Source organism: Elgaria multicarinata, chromosome 8 (genome assembly GCF_023053635.1).
Source record: "Elgaria multicarinata webbii isolate HBS135686 ecotype San Diego chromosome 8, rElgMul1.1.pri, whole genome shotgun sequence".
In the NCBI taxonomy this organism is placed as follows: Eukaryota; Metazoa; Chordata; class Lepidosauria; order Squamata; family Anguidae; genus Elgaria; species Elgaria multicarinata.
The window spans coordinates 43,398,201-43,423,384 of NC_086178.1; the positions used below are offsets into that span (position 1 = coordinate 43,398,201).

The 25,184-nt window shown below is 37.8% G+C and overlaps 1 protein-coding gene across 2 annotated transcripts in view; it reads left to right on the plus strand.

Moving 5' to 3' along the window:
* Positions 1-24,456, plus strand: part of SLC25A36 (solute carrier family 25 member 36) — a 44,109-nt gene extending 19,653 nt beyond the window's left edge. For both annotated transcript variants that reach the window (XM_063132230.1, XM_063132231.1), the window contains exons 3-7: positions 2,456-2,533; positions 5,166-5,266; positions 13,310-13,376; positions 14,354-14,643; positions 18,724-24,456. In XM_063132230.1, coding sequence (XP_062988300.1) covers positions 2,456-2,533; positions 5,166-5,266; positions 13,310-13,376; positions 14,354-14,643; positions 18,724-18,917 — 730 coding nt within the window. In that variant the 3' untranslated portion in view covers positions 18,918-24,456. The remainder of the gene's footprint in view (positions 1-2,455; positions 2,534-5,165; positions 5,267-13,309; positions 13,377-14,353; positions 14,644-18,723) is intronic.
* Positions 24,457-25,184: the final 728 nt, after the last annotated feature.

A 25,184-nucleotide genomic window follows, 5' to 3' on the forward strand; every position in this document is an offset into this window, starting at 1 on the left:
TCACTAATACTAACATAACATTTCACATTAATCACAAATAGGTAAAATGAAACGTTACAACACAGTATCTATTATTTTACCAGTAATGTGCATACCAGAGCCAATAAGCTAAACTTTCCTATACTTTAAGGCTTTAATAAATGCTACAAACTGCAAACAGCTGCCCCAGGAATACAAAATTTAGAAAACAGTAACCCAATTTCTTTCAGCCTGCAGCAGCTGATCTCTCCCATGCTCCACTCTCTCACGCTGGTGCTGTTCTCAAGGCTCCAGAAGAGACAAGGGTGGTGGTGTTTAGTCTCTTCTCCTGTGCTCTGGATGTTTCTGCTGTTTCTGGAGGGCCTGTGGTGGCTGCAGATATATACCCAGCCACTCTAGAAACCAGATATCTTCAATTTCCCCGAGGCAGAACTTGCCATATTGCACTTTCTCATGCTGGTGCCGTTCTCATAACAGAGACAAAGGTGATGGTGTTTAGTCTCTTCTCCTGTGTTCTGGTGGTTCTTCTGCTTCTGGAGGGCATGTGGTGGCTTTTGCTATTATCTAAACGATTCAGAATCATACATGCTTTTACTACTTCCCAGTTTATTCCTGAGCATTTCACACTTGCTCTTGCTTTGACAATTCTTTGTACTCATGGGACAGAGAAACTGTTTGAAAAAAGCAGCTGAAGTACTGTGAGGCTTCTGTGTTCCATGTGTTCTTCCTTTTCGTAAAATCAACTCCCACACTCCACAGGGAACTTATGATGATCCTATATTTGGTAACTGTAAGCTGAATGAAAACCTTTTTGTATGGTTAGGAAATAGCTTTGAACATAGCAAATGGAATTAACTAAAGTATATATTATGTATGATGTGCCCTACTGTTGTTGGTATTGTACAGTGAAGTATTAAGATTGCAAAATCTTTAACCCTCCAGAGAATGAATTTGAGATGCATTATCATTCAGGAATGCAACTGTGCAACATACTTAAGGGCTCTGAATTTTCATTATACTCCGTAAGAGTCAGGTGGAGCACTTTATGAGCAAATGTTTTAAGACACCACATTTTAAAACTTGACAAGAGTTTTATTGTTGTCCAAGAATAAATACTGAGGTTTTAAACTGGTGTCTTGGATTGAATATATGCACTCAGTTTAAACATTTCCAAGAGCGAGCCTCTTACGATACTGTTTGCAGATTGCTCAACCTTCATGTCATTCACCTGTATTTCTATTTGAACAAGGGAAACTTCAAAGAAATTCTGACATTATTGGGTACTTTTATCGAATTGATAAGAATAGTGGTGTGTGTATTGTAACATGTTGATAAGATAACAAGTTTGTTTTGGAACCTAAAGGTACCTAAGCTGGCTCCGAAGGTGGTCGTCCTAGGAGTATAGCATTTCAGCGGTTCCACAAAACACCTTCTCATTGTTATATGCCAATTTCTGCACCACCAATATATTCCTTGACTCTGCTAATTTAGCCCTAAACAGATTCTGTACTGACTTCCTGTCCATGAAATATGGTTCTCATTTAAAAACACTTTCTGATGTGGCATCTACAGGTTTACATTACATGCTGTAATTTTAGTAGAGTAATTTAAAGCATGTAAATTCTACCATTGCAAAAGGCACACGGGGCCTCCAACCCCCTGCTCGGCAGCAATACTGCTAATGGTTGGTTATGTGTAGTATAAATACCTCAGTGACTCTTGAGTTCACATGTGAAGAGTATCAAAAGCAAAAAATAGACATGTCAGTGAAGGCTCTTCTATCAAAGTAAAGGGGGAAAGATTGCTGCTCCCTCTTTTAATCATGCTTTGCCTGATTCTTCCTGTTCACAACTAATTTTCCTTAGCATTCTGTAATGCAAACCACGTCAGTGTAAAACTAGGATAAAATTAGTTTCGTTGAACAGACAGAACACTAACATAATTTTAACTTTTGATAGTTAACTTGACAAGAAACAACCAAGTCACTTATCACTGAATTTTTTTGTGGACTTTAAAAGACACTGGAAAGGATACAGCAAGCCATCAAGTTCAATGCATAGAATGCTCATTGACCCAATTTGCATTTAATGGTTGTAAATTGTGGGTTAATTAATTACAGTTTGCCCCGGCATGGGTCCAGTGCATGTTGCTGCTGCTTTCTGGGCACTGTGGGTTATTCATGAGTTAAACAATCCACGGTTAACCTTAGAACTAACCATAGATTAACTGTGGGTTGTTTAACCCATGAATAACCCATGGTGTCCAGGATTGGAGGTTGATTATTCAAAGTGGTAATGGCTTACACCTGGCCCACACTGTGGCAAATCAAGGCTTAATTAATTACATGCATATCGAGTCAGTGAGCATTGATGGATTGAACTTGATGGCTTACTGGATCCTTTCTGGCCATTGTTTGATTGTAGACCTAAACTTCATTACTGAAATATGTCTTACTATGTATATGCATCTTTTACAGGATGATCTTACAAAAGGAAGGCCCTCGTTCACTCTTCCGGGGACTAGGTCCTAACTTAGTAGGCGTGGCTCCATCCAGGTAAAATGGGGAAAAAATCTCCTTAGTTTATTAGGTTTAGGGCATGTGCAGAGTTATGCAAAGGAATTGTTTTATCTAATAATTGAAGTACTTCATACTTTTTCTTCTTTGAAATCACTGGACATGGTTGTTTTTTTACCCAAGTAACTTCTTTGTCTTTATGAGCACCAGTCAAACATAGTTGTAACTGAACATAAAGAGTTGCCTTTTTGCAGGAATTGTGTAACAGTATACATACCACTTAAACCTGAGGAGAACCCCACCCTCTCTCAGTATACTTTTTATTCAGTAGTTATATTAATTTGGTTCATTCTGAAACGGGCCTATTGTGAGTCTGTTGTGCCATATTATCAGGCAAAAGAGCATTACAGTAGGAAGGCCATGCCATGGAAAGTAGTAGATCTGCCGGTGATGGGACAGGTACTATATTCATGGATTCTTTTCAGTTTTAGAATTGAAACTGTCCAGAAATACATCCAGGAAAACTGGCCTGAAATTGGTGTCATTTAACAAAGGGCAATAACCAGCCCTATAGATGTATCATACTATTAATAATAGTTCACAGACTATTAATAATAAGTCTAGAGCAGAATTGAAGGGTGGACTTTGGTGTAGACAACAGATTTATTTCTTTATTTCTTTAGAGGACAATTAATGTGTGTTATGAACTATGAAAAAGAAGCATGAGATGGCAAAAGTGGAAACATGCCAAGAAACAGCTGTTTTGTGGATGAGTCACTTGGCTGCGTGCCCAGTTCTGGATGCACACCAGGGCATGCTATAATCTGTTATGCTCTTGAATTAACACCAGCCACCTTTTGTACAAAATAAGAGACAAGATTCATCCTGGCAGATCCAACTTCTAACTTACCCACTTGTCCTTTGGGAACCCTTTTAGACTCTAAGGGTTGATTCAGACATACTATTTTCCTTCTAGTTATTTTTCAGCATTGTGTGTAACACCATGCTATTTCAGTACTATCTCTTTGCCGTTATGGATATAATAATAATAATTAATAATTTATTTCTTACCCGCCTCTCCACCCAGATTGAGGTGGGGAACAACAGCAATAAAAACACATTAAAAACTGATTAAAAACATAGCATACATGATTAAAACATTGTAAAAACATTACTTCATTCAAAGTTCTCATAATTCTGCAACATGTTACTTGCTTTTTGTGCTATCTTGTATATGTTTGGTAAGCAGCAAATGACTATTCTTTGTGTTCTGTAAAACAAAATTTAGATTTATTCATTTAGTGATAAATAAATGCACTGTTAGTAACAGAGGGCTAATATTGCAATCCTTTAGAGCCTTCAACTGGAACAATACTATTTTTTTTCTTTTCCCTAGCCCTTTTCCATTTCAAAATAATATTTGCACAGTACACTAAGCACAATATTTTTCTGATATTTGGATTAAAGGACATCTTATGGTCGGAAAGGTGTCAGATACTAATACTATGTAATTCAAGTAGAGTTGGAAGGGATTTGAAAACAAACTATTCTCTGTTCTTCCTCACTTCCTTCTCCAGAGTAAGACAGATTCCTTCAAATTAAATTTCTGTATAAGAGATTAGCCTATAGAATCAGGTTTACATTGCATTGTAAAGAAAACAGACAGAAGTAAGGTATGTTACATAAGTAAGATGGAATGGCATGAGATTCTAAGGAATAGGTTGAATAAAACAAAACTTGGATAGCTCAACAAACCAGAAAAAGGTGGGGATGAGTCATGATGTTAGTTTTGGGTCTCATCTGTTAGCCTGAAATAAGTAATTTATCCTGTTTCTCTCCCTTTCTCCTTCTGCCAGTACAATGTGACTGTGGACTTTCCCCCAATTTTCATGCTAGACTTGTCCGTTTGCTTATGTGTTCTCAGGCCTATGAATAAATATATCATGCTTTTTTCCAGTCATCAAACATGGACAAATACTTTTGTGTTTCATTTCAACATTTGCTAAGTAGCTTTAACAGCATCTCTCTGTTTGAATAAGCTGTAAGGAAGCTTGTTTCATAACATGTGTAGCATACAGCAGTGATTTTGAATTCCATTTTGCTAATTACATCACGTAAAACAACCACTTTATCACATCCTTGTGAAAGGCCACATGTTTGTGTAGAGCTAATGACATTAACTTAATGTTCTGTTTCATGAAGACTTAGATGCTGTTCATATCATAACCTCTGCTGATTGTGTGGTGGTTGTTTTGTTAAAACATACAAACTTAACTACCAATCAAAAGCTAATATATATCTAATTAAATTCTACACCATTGCAAAATTAACTCTTGGTTTGTTGTTAATTACTATTCATTAAAATTTTTGAAGGACTGTTTTAAGTTAAATAGGATAGAAAGAAGTGGTTACTATGATAATATCATTTCAATATAAAAATGTTGTAGTAAATTCTCTCCTGCCCCCTTGTGGCAAAATTATTGATATTAAGATTTTTTTACTTAGTAGAGTTCATCTGCTTTAAAGATTTAAAACTAAACATGCTTAGTTCATTATTAGGCACTATCTTCTTAGAGTGTTGTTCTACACTGAAGTATGACTATTATAGGCAGCTATGTAAATCAAAAGGGAGCTATGTCCTAGTTAATTGTATTTAACTGTTTGTTTTTAGGGCAATATATTTTGCTGCTTACTCCAATTGCAAGGAAATGCTGAATAATATTTTTGAGCCAGATTCTACCCAAGTACACATGACCTCAGCTGGAGTGGCAGGTAAGGCTCTGTAACTTTCTGTTCTAATTACCTGAACAGCCTGTAAATGGTTAATGGAAAACTGCAGAAATAAGGGAAATGGCTGATTCAGAGTACAATGACGAGATGGCTGAGCAGACAATCCCTTGGACTGATATGCTATGTATGAAAGTCTTCTGTCTGAGCATGAATGCACAGAACAAGTGTTTATGGAGGTCTGTGTGAGAGAGCAGAGTGTATGAACATTCTTGCTTTTATCTGTTTTGCCCTTAATTCAGGATAAGCCATGTAGTCTTAATTTCTAGTTTGCTAAGCAGACTTTATGTGAAATGGTGAAGTAGACACTGATTTTTCCCCTTGCCCCCTTATCTTAATTTGCAAACTCCTGTGTTAAGTCACCTGCTTTGGCTTCTCTGAAATACGCCAGCAGGTTTTGGTAGTCATCTTCTGTCCATACATTTCATGCTGGAAGGATTTAAAATTTGCTGTGGTATTAGCTGATCCAAGTTTGTTGGCTTGGGGTAATGAACCTATGGCCCTCTACCATGTTGAACTACAACTCCCATCATTCTTGACAGTGGGCCATGGTGGCTGGGGCTTATGGGAGTTGGAGTCCAGCAACAACTGGAGGGACACACATCCCCCAGCCTTGGTTTACAGTCTATGGCTGCAATCCTGTACTCATTTACATGGAGTACATTCAACAGAATGCCCTGTTGAACTCAGTTGCTAGGTTAAGACAACAAGATAACCTAAACTTCAGGGTTGAGTATGGGTTTTCATTGAAGTTTTTGTTGAAATGTGCATTATAGTGTAATCTGAACCCAGCCATGACAACAAAACATTGTTTTTTGTTAGCCACGAAAAACTCACAGTTCACAATCCATTTCTTCATGGGATGTTCGTGGTTAACAAACCCCGATTTGTTATTGCGGCTGATTTTAAACAACATGATAACAACCCACAGTCTAATGACAATTGACCCTCAATCCTTGAGTATGGGTTGTTGTGTTGTCTGAATCCAGTCAATAAGACTTGCTTCTAAGTAGATATGTAACAGACCTGTGGTTTGTTATTATTTTAGCAGATTCTCTTGCTGGTTTAAACAGAGCTCTTTTTTGTAATCTCTGTTTATCAACCAAAAAGAAGTTGGTTAAGCAGGGGCAGGAGAGTGCTTGATACACTGATGCTTCCTGGTGGCGTTATAATTTCCACTGTAAATCTTGGCTAAACATTATATGCCCCCATTTAGACACTTTAAGGCTAGCCAAAATCAGTATCAAAACCATTCTGAAAAAAAGAAAGCGAAAATGACCAAATAACTCAACCAGCCTTTTCCCCCTACAAATGGGCAATATAACACAAAAGTTCTGTTTTATTTTTGTAATTAAAAATAAATAAATTTGACAAATGAACCAAGAAGCAACTCTGTCCTGCAGCTTATAATTGTCTGTCACGCTTAGAATTATGGCTCTAATTTTAATTTAAAGTGGCTCCACTAAAGAAATTCATGGGGGGGGGGATGTGGCCATGTGATGGGAATCATTTTAAAACTGCACCTCGATCAATCGATTGTTTCAGAGAGTTGTTGATGTAAAAGGCTATTCTGTTACCTGTGTTTTTTTCCCCTCAGAAGCTTAAAGAAATATTATTTCTCTTGACAAAGAGCAGAGCAGAAGATATGAAAATGGATTAGTAACCTTTTCAAATTTAAGATTATTTTTTTATAGCTGATGCAGTTCATATTGCACAATAATGGATTTTCAGAATTAGTTTAAAGGTTGCTTACTTGTTTTTTCATAATAGATCATCTTTGTGTAGTCCTGCATCTTGGGCCAATTAAATAAAAAGTAAAAAACACACACTTGCTTTCTTAGCAAACTTCATAACTACATGCCAGGCTTGGTTTGCCTGTCCAGCAATTCTTCCTATATTGTGATTTGTATTCTTGTTATTTAAACCCCATGGGTTGTTTTTTTTAAAAAAACAACACTTAAATTTTGAGGCTATTTAGCCACTTTGATTTTCCTGGTTGTCACATGAGACATGTACATATTTTATTCTACTTTTAAAATGGGAACCTACCTCTTTTGCACTTCTATGGCTTTATTCTTACTTGAAATTATCCTGCTCAGGTGCTCGTGCATTACTGGCGGGCATTAACGTTCAGCTTTGCAGTTATGCACCTAAACCACATGGTTGGTGAAAAAGAATGTCCCATGCAGATTGGCTCTGAAGGTAGCTATTTTTTCCTTGAACTAGCATAGCTTTAGGATGCTAGAAATCCCATAGACTCATTTTTAAAACTGCTTAAATATGCATAAAATACTGATCTGGCTGTGCAGCCATATGACTAATATAAGAGGCCGTTAACATAGCTTGTGAGAAAAATGCTAACCTTGTCATTTTTGTAATTGCTTCTTAAGACTTTCATTGAATGCACTAAATTAAGCTATTAACAATTCTGGGACTGTTTTGGCTTACAACCCAAAGCAACTTGAACAATTAAAAATACAGTGAACTCTTAGGAAGAAAACTATGAAAATATTTCTGAGTTAGCTTCTCAAAACATTTAGTTTCTTAAACTCTTTTATGTTTTATGAATTCTAACTTAAAATTTCATGTCAGCCTGTTGTGTTAGTTACTCCAGTAATTGTAGGGGTGTGTGAAGATTGCTGTGCTCAGTTTTTATGTACTATTAAAAGAACTTTAAATAGTTTTAAAAAACACAGCCTTGCTTGCATATGCATACTATACTTGGTCCATCTTTGTAGCCTTGAAAAGGGAATATGGCCCGATACTTGAAATATATATATTGCCAGACAATTTTCACAGCCCTTTCTGGATGTCATTGACTGTCCCTACCCTCTGGGATTTGGGAGAGGTTTCAATAGACCAGTTGCCATTCAATTCTAATACAGTTATTTCAGCTCCTCCTATGATCCTAGTATGTGGCCTAGTCACTCCTAGAAAGAACTGCAACACACTTTCCATATGAGTTATGCCAGTTCCATCTCTAATTTAGTCTTAACTTTGACCAGCACTACTGTGATGCTGCCAGGAGGAGACTTACACATGCTGGATGTAGGTGCCAGGAGCACTGCATATCCAACCACTAAAATACTTTTGTGCACATGGGGGCTTTGTGTCCTGCCATCTGTGCATGGGACTCAGAGACTGGCTCTTGACCTGGATACCGGTTTCAGGGCAAGATCCAAAGTTCTGAGTCAATAAGATACCTTATTCTAAGCTTCACAAGTAATTAGAAAAAATCAACTGAAGCCTAAAGTCCTCAACAGTAACTATTAAGAAAGGCTTTGGGCCTAATTCTCTGCAAAATATACTTGACTGACAGGTATCAACTGAACTCTCCTTAAAAAAAAGGTTCACATACTTCCTTTACACAATAGGGTTGTCCAGATGATCAGCGAGGGAAACAACACAGCATTGTTACTTTCCCCCCGCCAGTTGCTCAGCCAGGATTACCCTAATTACCTGCACTGCGTCATGGGTTACTGTGTCATCAAGCATGGTGCTCAGCGTGGGCATAGTGTCTTTTCACCCACCCTACAACCACTACTGCAAGCCATGGGATGTAGAGTGGGTAAAAATTCACTATGAGTGCACTGGGTTCAGACAACATTGCAACCTGCTATACAGCATGGGGAATTAGGATAATCCTGGTCCTGTGAACAGTGGGGGGTGGGGGAACCTGACACTGTGTTGTTTTCCCTGCTGATTGTCTAAACCTGGTCAATAACTGATTCCATCAAGTTCTATATGCACTCCAGTGTGCATACAGAATTGCCCTATTCAGTTTAGTGGAATATGCAACCTGAGTGTAGATCTACCTACTGCTTTGAGACGGCTGTTGTGATGGAGCAGGGCTTTGTAGCCTTCAGAGCTTCACATCTATAAAAATAACACTGGCTTAGGTTAAAGAGCAATCACACTTTCCTATATGGTGTTGGACACCATATCCAGTTAGAAACTGTTGTATGTTGAGGGGACATCTTAGATCAACTGCAATGTGAAGAATAAAAAGATTATTCTTTACCATGAATGCTCTGTGTAGCCCTGTGGCCTTTCCATCTAGTAATTGGCTTGATGCATATTTTGTAGAGCACCAACATATTCCTTGATAGAGTTAACAGTTGTATAGAAATTCGGTCAAGTTATGCTTAGTTATGCATTCCGTTATATTCCTCACCAACCCATTTTGAACAAAGGGGATGGGGAGATAATGGCATAGTTGAATTGTATGATTGGTTCTTATTTTGTCTGTCTTCCTCTTTTCCTTGCTTTATGCTTCTAAAAATTCTCCAACATAACTTGATTGTAGCTAGATGCACCACAGACACAGGATATTCAATTCAGGGAGAAACTCAAGTTTTAAATTAAATTTGATTCAACATGATATTACGTTTTGGTTTTCTGCCCAGTGTGACAAGGTTAGCATTTTTACTTTTTTATTTTAAAGAAACATACCAGCCCAACACTTTGGGCTTCTTTAACAAGTATAGGTAAGTATTTTACATGTTGTAAAATGGTTAAACTGCTGCAGATGGCAGAAATTTCAGTACTCAATGCATTTTGCAAAGCCCTTTTTTAAATACCTGTGGCCTGTACTATTTTTTCCCTTTTTTATTGTTCTAAACTTTTAAAACTTAGATCTCACCTTTTACTAATTCAGAAATCCTTCCATTGGGATTCAGTTTTGTCACATGTGTCTGATGAGGTCACTGCTTGTTGTTATGATACAGAAAAGCCTGTGTCTATTTTAGGCATTTACTGTACATTTCTCCCGTGAAAGAGTGAGATCGTGTCATCTCATGCTCCCCATCCGCAGGTCACTTCCTGCAGAAATATGGACTAACTTAAACCTCGTGAGTACTGAACTGAGCGTCTCTTGCAGCCTCTAGCGTAAGAACCACACCTTGGGTTTGTAACCACTCTTAAACAAACAACGTAAGGGGAATCTTTATATCTGAATTCCAATTGTATACATTGTTCTAAAACGTCACTGAGCTATTCCTTCCAGTGCAGTTTGGGGAAATACGGAAAGCCTTTTAGTGATCACTGCTGTGTATTTAGCCATGTTGATGAAATTAGATCTTTTGTTGACAATACGTAGGGTTTCTATGTTTGTTTATGTAGGAAAAAATATTTCAAAACTGCACTTAATACTGCAGTTACCTGTATTTGTTGTCACAGTCATTTTCTTTTTCAATATTCTTTGGCATTACATTAATTCATCAATTGCATTATACCTTGCAAACAAAATCAACTCAGATATATACCTGGGATCTTAGCTGTTTTATTTTAGTTACTGTTTCGCTGCAAAAAACATCATAAGTACTTCAGTCAAATGTTTAAATAAATAGTTGTCTGACATAGACTTGCACTTCAACCCCATCCATGCCTACTCAGTAGTGAATCTCAGTAGCTATGTTCACACGTAATGATAAGCCAGGATTGTAGAGGAAGTCTAGTTTATTGTTTGTGAGCAGTATGTTCTTGCATGCTGTCCAGTTGTAGCAGGAGTGGCTAAGTAAACCATGACCTTCCCTCTGGTTTGTTTCTCCTTGCATATAAACCGGTAACTCTGGTCTGTCGGCCTCCTATGGTTTGTTGTTGGCTTATGACTGGCTTGATGAGGGAGAGACAAGACAGAATCCTTAGTTCGCATGTAACAGCAAGCAAACCACAAACAAAAGGTCCATGGTTTGCTTAGCTGCTGTTGCTTGCAGCGGGAGCACTCGGGCAGCATGCATGAGCATGCTGTTCATAAACAGGAAGCCAGGCTTATTACATGTGTACTAGGACTTATCTGAAAGTATACGTGTATAGAGTTTCAGCCTCAGATCACCAATTAAGGCTTGCAAATTAAAAAATACATTAAGGTTGCAATCCTATACACACTTATCTGGGAGTGAGTCCTGTTAAATACAGTGGGGCTTGCTTCTGAATAGACTTGTATAGGATTCCACCGCAACAGCTTGAAAACTTCACTAGCAGGAGAGCCATTAGGTTAATTCTTCATAAAATCACTTCGTTAGTGATCAGTCTAGGTCTACTGGGATGCAGCTACTTTTGTGTCCTGCAGTCTGTCCAGGTGAAAAGTCATCTTGCTGTTTTTTCTTTTTCTTACATTGCTAGAATTCCCAGTTGCCAAAAAGCTTTCTGGGCTATTCACAGCATGATAAAATATAACAAAAAACCTTTAACTTTCAAAAATGTAAAACAAGTTAAAAACAATTCACAAAGCAACTACTAGGACCTGATTTAAAACACAACAACAACAACATTCTAAAAGCCCCATCTCATGCTGTCAAATGCCCAGGAGTAGAGGAAAGTCTTAACCTGGTGCTGAAAAGATGGCAGTATTTGTGCCAGGCAGACCTTACTGGGAAAAACGTTCCACAGTTGGGGGATCACAACTGAGAAGGCCCTTGCTGCCATCCTCTGAATCTCCCTTGGAGGAGATCCTTAGATGTTGATCGTAGAGTACAGATAGGATCATTAACTTGAAACACTTTGGTGCAGCAGTTTTAATATTGCAAATAATTAGAGGCTTCTTAATTAAAACCATGAAATAAAACCTTAAGTTTAAAGTGTTAACATTAATTAAATCTTAAAACAGTTAAGATCCTTTGGCGCTTCTGCTTTTTTTTAGTTTTTCAGGCTGCAATCCTATACACACTTACCTGGGAGTAATCTCCATTGAAGTCAATGAGACTTATTTCTGAGCAGATATGTATAGGGTTGTGCTGTGAGTAATTTAAGTATACGCTTTTCCACAGGAATGCCAGTAGTGATGGTTCAGAGGACACTAATATGCAAACTGTTTCTGTGTTGCTCACAAGCAAGCTTCTCCATTCTTTTGTTTTGTGTAGCTGGAATGTGCATGAGAGATGCACTAAACAAGTTCTTGAATGCTCACCTTAAAATCCCTGTTTCCGTATTCTTCAGGAAGAGAGCAGTATTTGTATAGTGAAAGAGGGGTGATTTTCACATCATTTCAATAGGATAAATAGTAATAAACTTGGTGTCTGGGCCTACAAAATTCCATAGCTCTCGTTTGGAGATGAATCATCTGATAAATATTGTACTATACATCAGCCTTACAACTAAACAGCTATTGAAAGCTGTCCTCCCATACTGCTCTTCTATTCTTTGCGGTTGTGCAGTGGGGAAGAAAGATTGTTAGCTTATCCACAAGTGGTAGAGCAATTGCATTATTGGCTCTTAACCCTATTGAGACTTTGAATAGTTGCTATCTGACCGCTTAGTAGTCCGTAGTATATATGCAGTAGTATTAATTTAACAACTGATTTTTCTACATTTGTACAACCATTACTGGGGCCCGACAATCTTTGCTTTTGAATGTTAAGTAGAAATCACTGGCATAATTAAAAGAGCATCCTACTTAATTATACTGTATAATTCAATATGGAAGTGTTTATGTACAGTAACATGTGTCTTAACAGTAGAACATTAAATAGTTATTCAGTTAATGTTCTTTTATGCTCTGCTTTTGTATTTCCGATACATAAATTAAATTCACAGAAAATGTTTTACGCTCTTCTGACATACTTTAGCTTCATTTGCAATTGCTCTTATTTGGAATGCATTTAAATTCAGTTGGCCTAGTCTCAGTCTTGCAGTTGGAAAGGTGTCAAAATGGAATTTGTATAAATAGATAATTAGTACTATTTATTTCATTTCTGTACCGACCCATGGCTGAAGCTCTCTGGGTGGCTTACAACAATTCATAAAAATACAAAACAGGTTGATACAAATTGAGTGTTACACATACTTATAACTAACAACTAAGAATAGGGATTTTGTTTTTTAAAAATAATCATGCAAAACATCATTGGCTTTATGGACTTGTAAAAGTAATAATATCAGTAAAGGTCTACTTCTGGTTTTAATAAGTAGCATAGTTCAAGTCAGTTCACGTCAACTTGTATCTTTTTGTATAGTGCATATTTTAGCTTATAACAAACTGTTTGTCATGATGTTAGCAAAACTAATCTGTCTTTTAAAACATTTATTTAGGTTTTACTGCAATTACAGCAACCAATCCAATTTGGCTTATAAAGACACGATTACAACTTGATGCAAGGTAAAACAACAACCACCTTAATTAGGAAATGTAAATGAACTGGCATTTATAGGAGTGTGTTTATTTTTTAATTTCTGGCTAAAAATAGAATTGCCATGGACTGATCTTATACAGAATGCATTCCTGCTTCTTCTCAGCACTTCTCAAGTTTGCACACTCATTGATCTCAAGAGTAACAGATTTTGAACAGATTTTATGATTTGTTAATGCAAACAAATGACTGTATTGAGTTTCATGGAGGGATTTTAAATTAAAACAGTTTTGTGCAATATGTATGGTTAATGAGACTTCTGTGCCTTCCTTTTGAAGTGTCTCTGATTTCATAATCAGAGAGAGGTTTAAATAGTACTACTAAAGTAGGACCTGGGATGTTGTAGGGTTGTTGGCAATCTCCGCCAGCCCCTCAAACAAGCCAGGCCACACAAGTTCAGTCAACACAACAGGTTACACCAGGACAGTAATTATAGATTATGAAAACAAGCCAATGTGGTTTATTTTGATCATACAGACCAGTAAAGAAAACTTCATGTGTTCTGTCATTTTCTTTCATCCATTCCATCTTGTTCTAGAGAGAAACAGAATTCTCCAATAAGAAATTGGACTAGAATAGCTGCTGACTTTATAGGAATTTTTATGTTGTTCACCTGCAGTTTGGGAAAGGCGGGCTGAGCATAATTCAACTAAGTTGAATTAAAAACAGCAATCCTGCACCTTGGGAGCTATTGGGGCTTATAAATGCAAAAAATTAGCTACCACTTTCAGTAGAGTCGGGCTAATTTAAACGTTTCTGTGGGTGGTATTCATATGAAAGTCCATGTGATGTCTGTGTATATCAGTAGCTTGCAAGTAGGCTCCTGAAACCTATTTCTAAGTTTGAGCTCTTGGAAACTTTGACTAATGGGGTATTATTGTGTTTGCATCTGGCGAAATGTTATAAACTTGTTCAGGGTGTTGAATGTTTTTCCCCTTTTGTTTAGGAATCGTGGGGAAAAGCGGATGAGTGCTTTTGAATGTGTACGCAAAGTCTATCAGTCAGATGGAATTAAAGGTTTTTACCGAGGAATGTCTGCATCCTACGCAGGCATATCGGAGACTGTTATTCACTTTGTTATTTATGAGAGTATTAAGCGAAGACTATTGGAATATAAATCTGCATCTGCTATGGATGAGGAAGATGAATCTGTCAAAGAAGCATCTGACTTTGTTGGCATGATGATGGCTGCAGCCACTTCCAAAACCTGTGCCACATCTATAGCCTATCCACATGGTAAGGGCATCTTGTTTATATAGGTCATGAAGCAAATCTTCTTACAACTACAGTGCGTACCTTTTTTCATCTGCAGCAAATAAAACATGGTTCAGACATCACAATACCCCATGATGGCTATTGCATAAATTCATACCTGTGCAATTGTGCACTTTAGGCTATGGGGAAAGGTGCATTTTTGGCTGTTTTCTTTACTTTTGCTTATTTTCCAAAGGTTCATTTGTGCCACTCCCTATTTGGTACACCTGGGATTTTTCCTCCCCTGGGTGAAATTGTGCAGGACTTTGAAGGTGGATCGGGTGCCTCCCCACTAGGGGAGGCTGTCTATGAAGTGTGGTTCCGATCCTGCAAACCTTCATGGGTGTCTAGAGCAGTGCCAGCTATACGATCCCATCTTGCTGCGTGTCTATAGATGAGCAAATTAATTCATGGTGCCAGACAGATGAGAAAATAACCCACAATGGGTTAAATAACCTTTACTGCAGACCATGGGTTGTCAGAGTGAGTTATTTCCTTGAAATAACCCATTGTGGGTTAAAAAAATTCCCTGATATAAAACATGACAACCCACAATGGGTTAAATAATCCACAGTCATTTATTTCACACCTTGGGGGTTATTGTGTCATTTGAACCCAGTCATGATGTATTGGTGGTGTTTAGCTTAAAATATAAACATTTTTCTATTCCAATTCCTCATTAATTTATGGTATTTAGGGACCAAACACTGTAATTCAGTCAGCAGAGAAGAGTATTGATATTAGGCCAACCTAGTGATGCAGAGATCTGGATTTGCCTCTTCTGGACTGAGTTCTCAACCTGGTAGTGATCTTTAACTCTGGCTTGCTTCTTAATAGATGGCAGTATGGTGAAGAGCTCTACTCCTTCCTCTCAGGATTTGTTTTGGGTCATTTATGCTTTTGTAATCTGCCTTTTTGGCTTCATTTGTACGTTTTGAATATCTGTACCCTATCTCCTGACCAACACTCTCGAGGCAAGTTACTATTGCTTTAAAATATAATAAAATACACAAAATTTACTAGGTATACAAGACAGCCTAAGAAGATGGCTTGAAAGCTGTGGCAGGTGCACTTACAACAGTCCACCTCTTAACCGGCCTGAGTCATCGAGGCCATATAGCTCTGATCCTGTATCAACTACAGTGGCTGGCTGCTTGCGTCCATGCATTATTGCTTTGGACTGTTAAAGCCCTGAATGGTCTGGACTCAGGTTTATCTTAGGAACGGTATACAATATGCCAGATTCCATATATCCCTCCTAAAAATTTGAAGTCTTGGGCCTGGAAAAATTTGGTGGAGAAAGAGTAGTTCTGGGTGTTTTTTCCCCAAGCATCTTGTGTGTGTGTGTGTGTGTAGGGGGTGGGTGGGTGAAGAAAGAAATTAGAAAATTGAACTATTTTGGATTATGAAATATTTTCTTTTACCAAGGTGGAAAATGTTTTCGACAAGGGGTTCATGTATTGGTACCCAGCCTTTGCTCCTCCACAATGATTTCTAAAAACTCCATAACCAGAAGAATTTTATGTAAGACTAGAGATGTAAAATTTCTGGAAATGTTTGAAGCCGTGGGAGAAAATACTTTTGCTTTTTAAATTTTCTCTGTAAAATTCCCAGGATAGTTACTTCTACCATTCCTTAATAAAATTATTTGTCAACTGTATCTTTTACTGATAGATATTTAGGCAGGCTCCACATTATGCTTGGTTTCCCAACATGTGACTAGAGTCACTGTATCATTGTGTGAACAAAATGTGGAATCTTGACTATTTGTGTTTTCTTCTATAGAGCGTCATCACACAGAGGAAAATCACATTTGCTTACTGTCACTTCTCCGCTGGCACATTTGTTCCTCATTACTTCCTCTTTTGAAAGAGGAAGTAAACAACGTGCATGTGGTTTATTCAGTGGGCCAGTTTGATCGTGCTGCTTCTCCTGCACACAGCAGGAGATAACAGCAACTTCCTTCTTTAAAAATAAGTCAGACTTACTGGGATGTTTTTTGTGGTGCAAAGAAGGCTAGAAGGGGCGGGAGGTGTGCAGGAGGCAGACGATGTCATGAGAGGGACTCACGAAAATCTGTGAGTGCCCAGTAACGAGCATGCAATAAAACGCTCGTCTGATGGAGCTCATAAGTGTCAGAACTTGTTGTGCTTCGATGCTGTAGCAATCAACAAATGTAATTCTAAAAGACACATGTGAGAGAAACATTGTAAGTTATCTTGCCAATCCCTCCATGTGTGACAGAACAATATGTGGGTTATCCCACCTGTGTTTCTTAAAAGAACTTTTGTCTATGGAACTCACTGCCATTCTTTTTTAACAGTTGCCAATTACACTCACTGTTACAGAATGCAGACTTAGCAGTAAAATGGTTGCCTAATAGCACCAATACTCACCATCTAAAAGAAATTCAGTAGCCTAATTTCTTGGCATACACATGGGATTGATGCCACCAATAGAGACAAATGCAAAATGAATAAAAATTAAGATATTTATTAAGGGGAATTATTTACAAAAGGGAATAAAATGCCATTCTTCAGATAATAGGTTGAGATTGCTTTAAGGGTCTCAAATTAAATATCCTTGGTTACCATTCCTAATAGGTAAGAGAGCCTTCTACAGCTAAATAAACTCTTTGATTTCCTTCAGACCAGATTTTCCTAAACTCCATCCGAAATAATTCCTCACAAATAGGAAGAGATGCTGTATACCAAGTCTTCCTCTGCCTGCATCTCTTCCTGCTTCCAGCTTCTAGGATGATTCAGATGTTTCAGGAACTACTTGCTGAAGTTCCCTCTGGTAACACGTAAAATATGAACCTTTTATGTATAACTTCGCTTGCTCATAAAGTTATCATTAAAATTAAACTTTTAAAAGTAAATTCAATTAGTAAAGTTGTAATTACCTGAATAAATTATACTTTTAAATTTAATTTGCCAAATAGCATAACCAAGTGTTACATAATACGAGTTGTGTTCCTAAAGTAACAAAGTGACTTAATGACCCAGTTCACACAGAAGCAGCAGCCACCGGGGGTGAATATTCCATACGGGGGTTTTCGTTGTGGCAGCAGCCACCATTTTGAATATTCAAGTCATGGTGGGGGTGTGCCGTAGTTCGTTGTTACGTGCACTTGGTGAGAGTGAGCTGTTGGGATGATTAGCAAACCACCTGCAACCATAAAACAGCCCATGGTTTCTAGGTGGCTTCTCAACCACCCCACCCACCCACCCTTGCAGGTTTTGCGTGTAACACCAAGCTACAGCGTGCTCCCACTGTGGCTCGACTATTCAAATTGGTGGCCACCCCGGCAATAAGATTCACCCACAGTGGCTTCTCGTTAGGTGAAAACCAGGCCAGGTTTAGTAAAAAGCGCCAAAAGAAATAAGTATTACATATTTCCAGAAATTGTACCTCTCTAACCCCTCCTCAGTCTCTTAGATGAGAAGCAGAGACTCTGCCTTCACATCTTATCCTTCATGCAAGTACAGTGGATGAGAATGAAGGGGTCGTACTTGTTGAGACATGACACCCACGCAATAGAAAACACTTCTTGGGAAGAACTGCCTGATTCTGTCTTACTGTTATTTTGGAGGATGGCAAACAGTTCACTGTTCTTAAAGTTGCTTCTTCTGCTTGAAATGTACAGTGTTATTAAACAGCTTTTGTTTTATTTCATCTGATTTTGGCTTTGAGAATTGTCTTTAGGTTTTAATATTTTCTGTTTTTCTTTTTTCAGTCATTTTAATGCTGCTTTATTGCCTTTTACGTTGTGTGTTTTTACAGTAATAATTTTATTTTTCCAACAACATCTAAACAGATATCATACTTAATACATAGAAACAAGGATGCCTTTTACGTTTTGCGAACCATTCCTGTTTGAAAATGTGGCTCATAATGCCTACAAATAATACATTTTAGAAGTAAGCAAGTGCCCTAATTCTACCAAGAAATTGTGAATGTATCTGTGTAATTTTTCCATTTCTTTAATTCCTACAATTCACATTATTTGCATTTAGAAAGTAATAATAATAATAATAATAATTCCCTTTGTTTATGCAGAGGTTGTACGAACAAGGCTACGAGAAGAAGGAACAAAGTACAGGTCTTTTTTCCAGACGTTATCTTTGCTTGTACGAGAAGAAGGCTATGGTTCTCTGTATCGCGGCCTAACAACACACTTGATTAGACAGATACCAAACACAGCTATAATGATGTCGACGTATGAAGTGGTAGTCTACTTACTCAACGGATAGCAATACTACCCACTATCTTTAGGAAGTTGGAAGACCAAACGCTTGCAGTGGACCATGAACTCTGTTGTGGAAGGCAGGAGGAAAAATCTACCAAGAATATGCAGCTGTGGACAAAATGGAAGACAGATGATAGGCAATCATGCTCACTCGTGCTGCCTTCTCATTCGGCATCTTTTGCAATGTGATAATCTGAAGCTGCTCCTAAGGGATTGCCTTTAAATGCCTCTTTATTTCAATTGCAATTTTCTCCTGTTTTGTCAACTTTTCTAATGCTATGCAGTGAGCATCAGGGACTTGGTTGTGAGCAAGGAGAGGTCATAACATGTGTTCTTGCTGCAAAGCATGCATCTCTTTTCAACTCTTGTTCATTACTGCTTTCAAATTCATTTTCTGTTACTTCACAGTAACCAGTTGGAAGGGTGTGCCTGAGTCCGTTTAAAGCAGATCCATAATCACTCATGCCTGAAACTCCATTTTGCAGTTTAAAATAAAGTGAAAGATGAAGATTCACATTAAGCTTCCCAGTTTACTACCTCAAGGGGTCTGACAGGGAAACCTGGGTTTTTCACTACAGCAAAGGTGGCCTTTATTTGTAGAGATGGGGAGGGCAGATGGGGGAAAACTGTATGGAGTTCTGATTGCTTTAATCTCAGACCCTGATATCAGTACTGCAGGGGCATCTTATTTTACCTGCTCTTAATGATTTTCTACCACAGAAATAGAGAAGAACCTTAAGAAGATCCACCTGAAATGGAATTCTCTTCTCTTGGGCCATGTACAATTTGTGCCCATAAATCCCATTCGGGTTAAACACCCTAACTGTGTTAAGGATCATGGCCTTGTTGGGTAAGGCAATCCTACCTACTAGCAAGGAAAACTGAATGGGCTTGGTGTTTTGGAAGGATCGGCAAACAGAAGGCAAGATACCAAGTGCTCAGTCACTCAGCATGATGTTAGCTTTGAACAAGCTTCATTTAATATCTGTGGCTTGTTCCTGAACTAAACTCAAACCTGCATTAACTAGAGTAGCAAAACTCTACTAGATTTGAAGAACGTGCAGGGTGCATTTTTGCCATGTGAAAATCAAGTGCTAATTTTGTCATTTGGTATTAACCAGATAAGAGAGAGGATACTAGAATACGTTGGGTTTTCAGCATCCCCTTTTATTTTATTCCTTGCTTCATCCTGAAGCATTTTGCGGAAGACTGTGTAAGTGGAACTTCCTACATTTTCCAGAATGTTTGACTTTGAAGCCTATTTTAAAATTTCTTATACAGCATGCTCTCTTATATTTTAAGAGCAGATGTTTGCTTTCTCATACAAGCTACATTGTCATTTTTTAAAAACGAAGCTACTTATTCAAAGTATTACAAATATTCTATTTTAGTGTCCTAACAACAAATACATAAAATCATGCATTTACCTTAACATCTGTCCTGTGACTACAGTATAGTAGCTGCTTTAAACAAACTTCCATCCTAACTTGGCTGTAGCTTTCTAATCAAATGTTACTTTACTAGTATAACAAGTAATGACTCCAGGGGAAAAGGTTGTGAATTTATTAATATGCATTTAGTGGTATGACTTTATCCTAAAAATGTGGCTTTCTTGTACTTTTATGACTTTATTATTGGCTTGTAACTGCTCCTTCTAGTCTTTTAGAACTCTGTCATAGTTAAGTACTTTTAATGGTGCACTCTTATATATACTTAGAAGTAAGCCACACTGAGTTCAGTGGGCTTACTCCCAGGTTACTGTGTATAGGATTGCAGCCCAAAGCCTATTGATGTCAGTTGTGCTTAAATCCTGCACCCCTACACTAGTAGGATTTAGTGCTTCATTCAAGCATGCACCCTATATTTTGTTGCCATAGCATTGGAAATCGCTTTCAGTTCATGCAAAGGTCTTTAAAAAAACCATATGATTTGATTCCCCTGTGAGCTGTGCAGAAACTAGATTTACGAGACTATTTGGAAATAATGCTGGAACATCTGATGTGTATGCAGTTACAAAAACTGTTTCTTCCTGGTCCTGTGTATATTATACTCTATTCTGTGGCAGAAATCTCAACTATAGACTTGCAACCTTTACAAGGATGATAGTGTTTAGTACTATTTAAGGCCACTTTTGACGCACAATGACCATCTGCCAGATATTTTCAGTAGGGAGCAGACAATATGACTTACTTTCCTTAATGTTATAAGTGATCTCATTATAGCCAGTACGTGCATATTGCTGTAACTTGGCAGATATAGTCACATTGGTTCAAGGATGAATATGAAAACCTATTTAAACAAAGTATTCCCCAACAACCTGTGTGTTGCGTTAGCTCCTTCCTACTTCTACATATTTGTAGCAAATATTTTACTGCTGGTAATAATGGCAATTTGCATGTAGGGCTTAAACCCTGTGTTGTGAATGTGACCGCATGCTAGTTCATGCTGCTCAATAGCTCCTACTGCCAGTGGGAGGGGCTAAACAACCCAGAGTTGGAACCCAGCAAACCAGAGTTTCAGATTCAAACATACTAACAATCCAGGGATGGAGCATCCTTGGCTGGTTTAGCCATTCCCTCTGGCAGGAGGAACCAAATAGCGAACAAGCAGTGTAAACTAGTATGCTGGCTTACAGCAACCCAGATTTTTTTTTATTTTAAAAAACCTCCATTGTCATGTGTGAACTATGCCAATGTGTAAGAAACTCCCAACTGTCTTACAGGATAATATAAAGGCCAAATTGTGTAATGTAGTATTTTGTATGAAGCAGAGTTTCTATTATTTTTTCTACTTCTACACTCAACCAAGCCTTTTTTTTTTCATTGTGCAAAATGCTCTGAAATCAATGTGGTTGGACTCCAATAGAAGTAAATTGTCCAAAGGGATTAGACTCTAGACTTATTTTTAGACTATCTTAAAATCTAGTTTATTGAAATTGTGATAGCTCCTAAGTCTATCACGTTCTTCACTTCCAAAAATTGTTTCTATGGGTATCTCTCTGCATAGAGACTTTGCAATTTTAAGCATTCATACAAAACCATGAATCCACACTTTTTGTTCAGTTCCAAAGTAAATGAAATGCTCAATATGTGGCATGGGCTTAATGGAGATGTTGTACTATTACTGGGAGCTTTATTTTAGTTAGGTGTACATGGGTTAAATGTGGGGCATTGTTTTACCAAGCTAGGAGAGGGGTGTGTGATGAAGTGAGCAATTTGTCCCGAACCTTTCTGCTATCACCATTATGTTTCACTTATGCTTTGATCCTTATAGAAGTTAAATAAGAGTCCATAGGAAACCTACTCTCCTAAAGGAAGTAAGAGAGGTTGATGGCTTTTGGTTTAGCTGCCATCCTGACCATCCAGGACCTTGTCCCCCAGACGTGCCCACGAAACAGTGGGTTCTATGGCATCTCCCATAATTCCCTCCATTGACTACAGTGGGAGGGATGAAGAAAAAACTGCCCCTCACCCCCTGCCCTGCTTGCAGTGAAAAGGATGTGGCTATTCTGCCAGCAAATATCTTTTCCCTTCTCCCTGCCCCTATGAATAAAGAGTATGATGGTTCTTCCTGGATCAGATTATGCAATCTGGTATATTTCTATCTTTAACAGCTGGAGATAGGTGAATAGCTTTCCCTTATTAATATTTTACTGGGGCTTTTCAATCTTCACATCTGGTTTTTAGGTTCTCATGAGATAAAAAAATAGGTGTTAATTATTTAACCATTTATGTATTTTTAAAAAGACTTTTGGATACCTCAGAACTGTTTCCCAAAGAGACTGAGCTTTCCTTGTATATGAAGACATGGAAATTATTGAAATATTTTCTCAATGATGGAAAGTGGGGAGAAGCTTTAATGTAATGCAAGGAGAATTAGTTCCTAAATTGTGATATGGCTATATTCCTACGCAAAATGTATCTTTATGATACAGTGGATTTAAACCACAACTCCTTATCAATTCAGTAGTTGAGAACTACTTCATATACACCCCATTTGCACACTATAACTGTTACCTTGCTCTATTCTCCTTGAAACAATGACTAAGTTTTAAGTAATAGTATGTATACAGTAAGCTTGTCCAGAAGGTGGCACTATAGTGCATGCCAAAGTAGAAAAGATTATCTTTAAAAGTGATATCTGGTGTGTCAATCTGTTTCCTTAAGTGTTTTGCACTTAACATTGGGTTTAGTGCCGTATACATCATGGGAACAAGCCATAGTAAATTCCCTTTAACACTCAGCTCTGTATTTTCTATTTTAGTTCCTGTATTTAAAATTCCACATACAAATACCATTAAAACAAAGAATACATATTGCACATATGTAACTGAAAGTTCTACTTCAAGGTAAACTGTGATTTCTTCTTGAATTTTTATAAGCAAGCTTTGATCTTAGGTACACACAAGTGATTTGACTAAGACTTTTCAGTTTTAAACAATGAACACCTAACACTGTTTTGCCATGTTAGGACACCAATATAAAATATTATTTGGGGTAAATCCTATTGGCCTGGTTCGCATGTAATGACAACCCAGAGTATGGATTGAGTGTGGGTGGTTGTTCTGTCACTACGTGCAAGCCCTGCACTATGGTTGAATTATAGGTTAACCACAACCCAGGGTTCATAACCCAACAACAAACCTTGGATTCTCTTTCTGGGTTGTTCATGGTTAACAACCCACCATTAAACCATAGTGTAGGAGTTGCATGTAACAACACATGATTGAATGTCAACCCTTACTCTGGATTGTCATTACATGCAAACCAGGCCTTTTTGTTATCCAGAGATTTTCTTACAAGTAAGTCTCTGGGATTGTAATCTGAGGCTGGGATCCAGAGAACTAAATTAGACATACCCAATGGTATATTTGATCCTCTCCCCTTGACAAGCAGGCTGCCATGACCCATTGCATGCTGCTTTTGGGATTCTTCTAGTGCGAAAGTGTGCTATAGGGACCTGTTTCTGAGAAACACCAAATCAGAACCTGCTTGGGCATGTGGAAGTTAGCTATATGTGTCTCTGGATCCCAGCCCAGTATTGAAGTATGATGTTCTCCATGCATTTCCTTGAATCTAAGATGTCATTTGTTTCTGTTTCTATTGTGTGGGTTTTTTGTTTTTTAAAATTGTTCTTCCAGATATCTTCAGGTCTCACTCCTGCATCTGAGACTCTTTCCTTTTTATCGTGTTTCTTTTTAAATTCTGGAAACAAGCAGAACACTGATGTGTGCCTATATGAATGCACTACTTTAAAACACAAATACATATCTGTTAATACAAAGACCAGAAGTTATGTACAGTTTCAGTTTTATTTCTGCATACCCTGTATATGTGAACATACTTTGCCCTAGGAGTCATTCTTGTTATTCACTAAGTCCAGAATTCTACTGCTCTTGTGAGGTTTGCTGTAGTTCTTGCATACCATGTAGTTGGCTGTCAATGATGTGCTTTAAATACTTTTTTTGTATTTATATTATATTGACAACATTTTGTTTGGACTGCTCAAAAACTTCAAAATAAAATAAAATGTGTTTATTCAAACCTCTTATGCTTGCATGTTTTTCTAACGTTCAAGGCAATAGTAGTATGACTGTTTAAGCATTTCAGAGAGCAAAATAAATTCAGACTTAGTTTGGCTTTTGGAATAAAGTTTTCACAGCACACAAGAGAAGACTTCATAGTCTATAAATTATTTGATCTGAATGATGACCATGAATATCTCCTCCATAAACTTCTTTGCTGTATATTTGTCTTCTACCTACATTTCATGGCTTGGATCCTGAGATTTGTTAATAAAACAAATATCCACATGGATGGTATTCCACTACTGGTTGTGCAAATCTTGCCTGCTATGTTCTGATGTGTCTTCAACCCAGTGTGCAGCCACTGTAAAGGCAAACTTCATGTTAGGCATTCTAAGAAAAGGAATTGAGAATAAAACTGCTAGTATCATACTGCCTTCATACAAATCTATGGAATAAAATGAAGTACTTCTTCACATAGTGAATAATTAAATTACGGAATTCACTACCACAAGATGGAGTGATGGCCACCAATTTGGATGACTTTAAAAGGGGGTTATATACATTCCTTGAGAAGGCTATCAATGGCTACTAGCCATGATGGTTATGTGCTACCTCCAGTATCAGAGGCAGTAAGCCTATATACACCAGTTGCTGGGGAACATGGGCAGGAGGGTACTGTTGCACTTGTGTCCTGCTTGTGGGTCAACAGCTTGTTGGCCATTGTGTAAACAGAATGCTGGACTA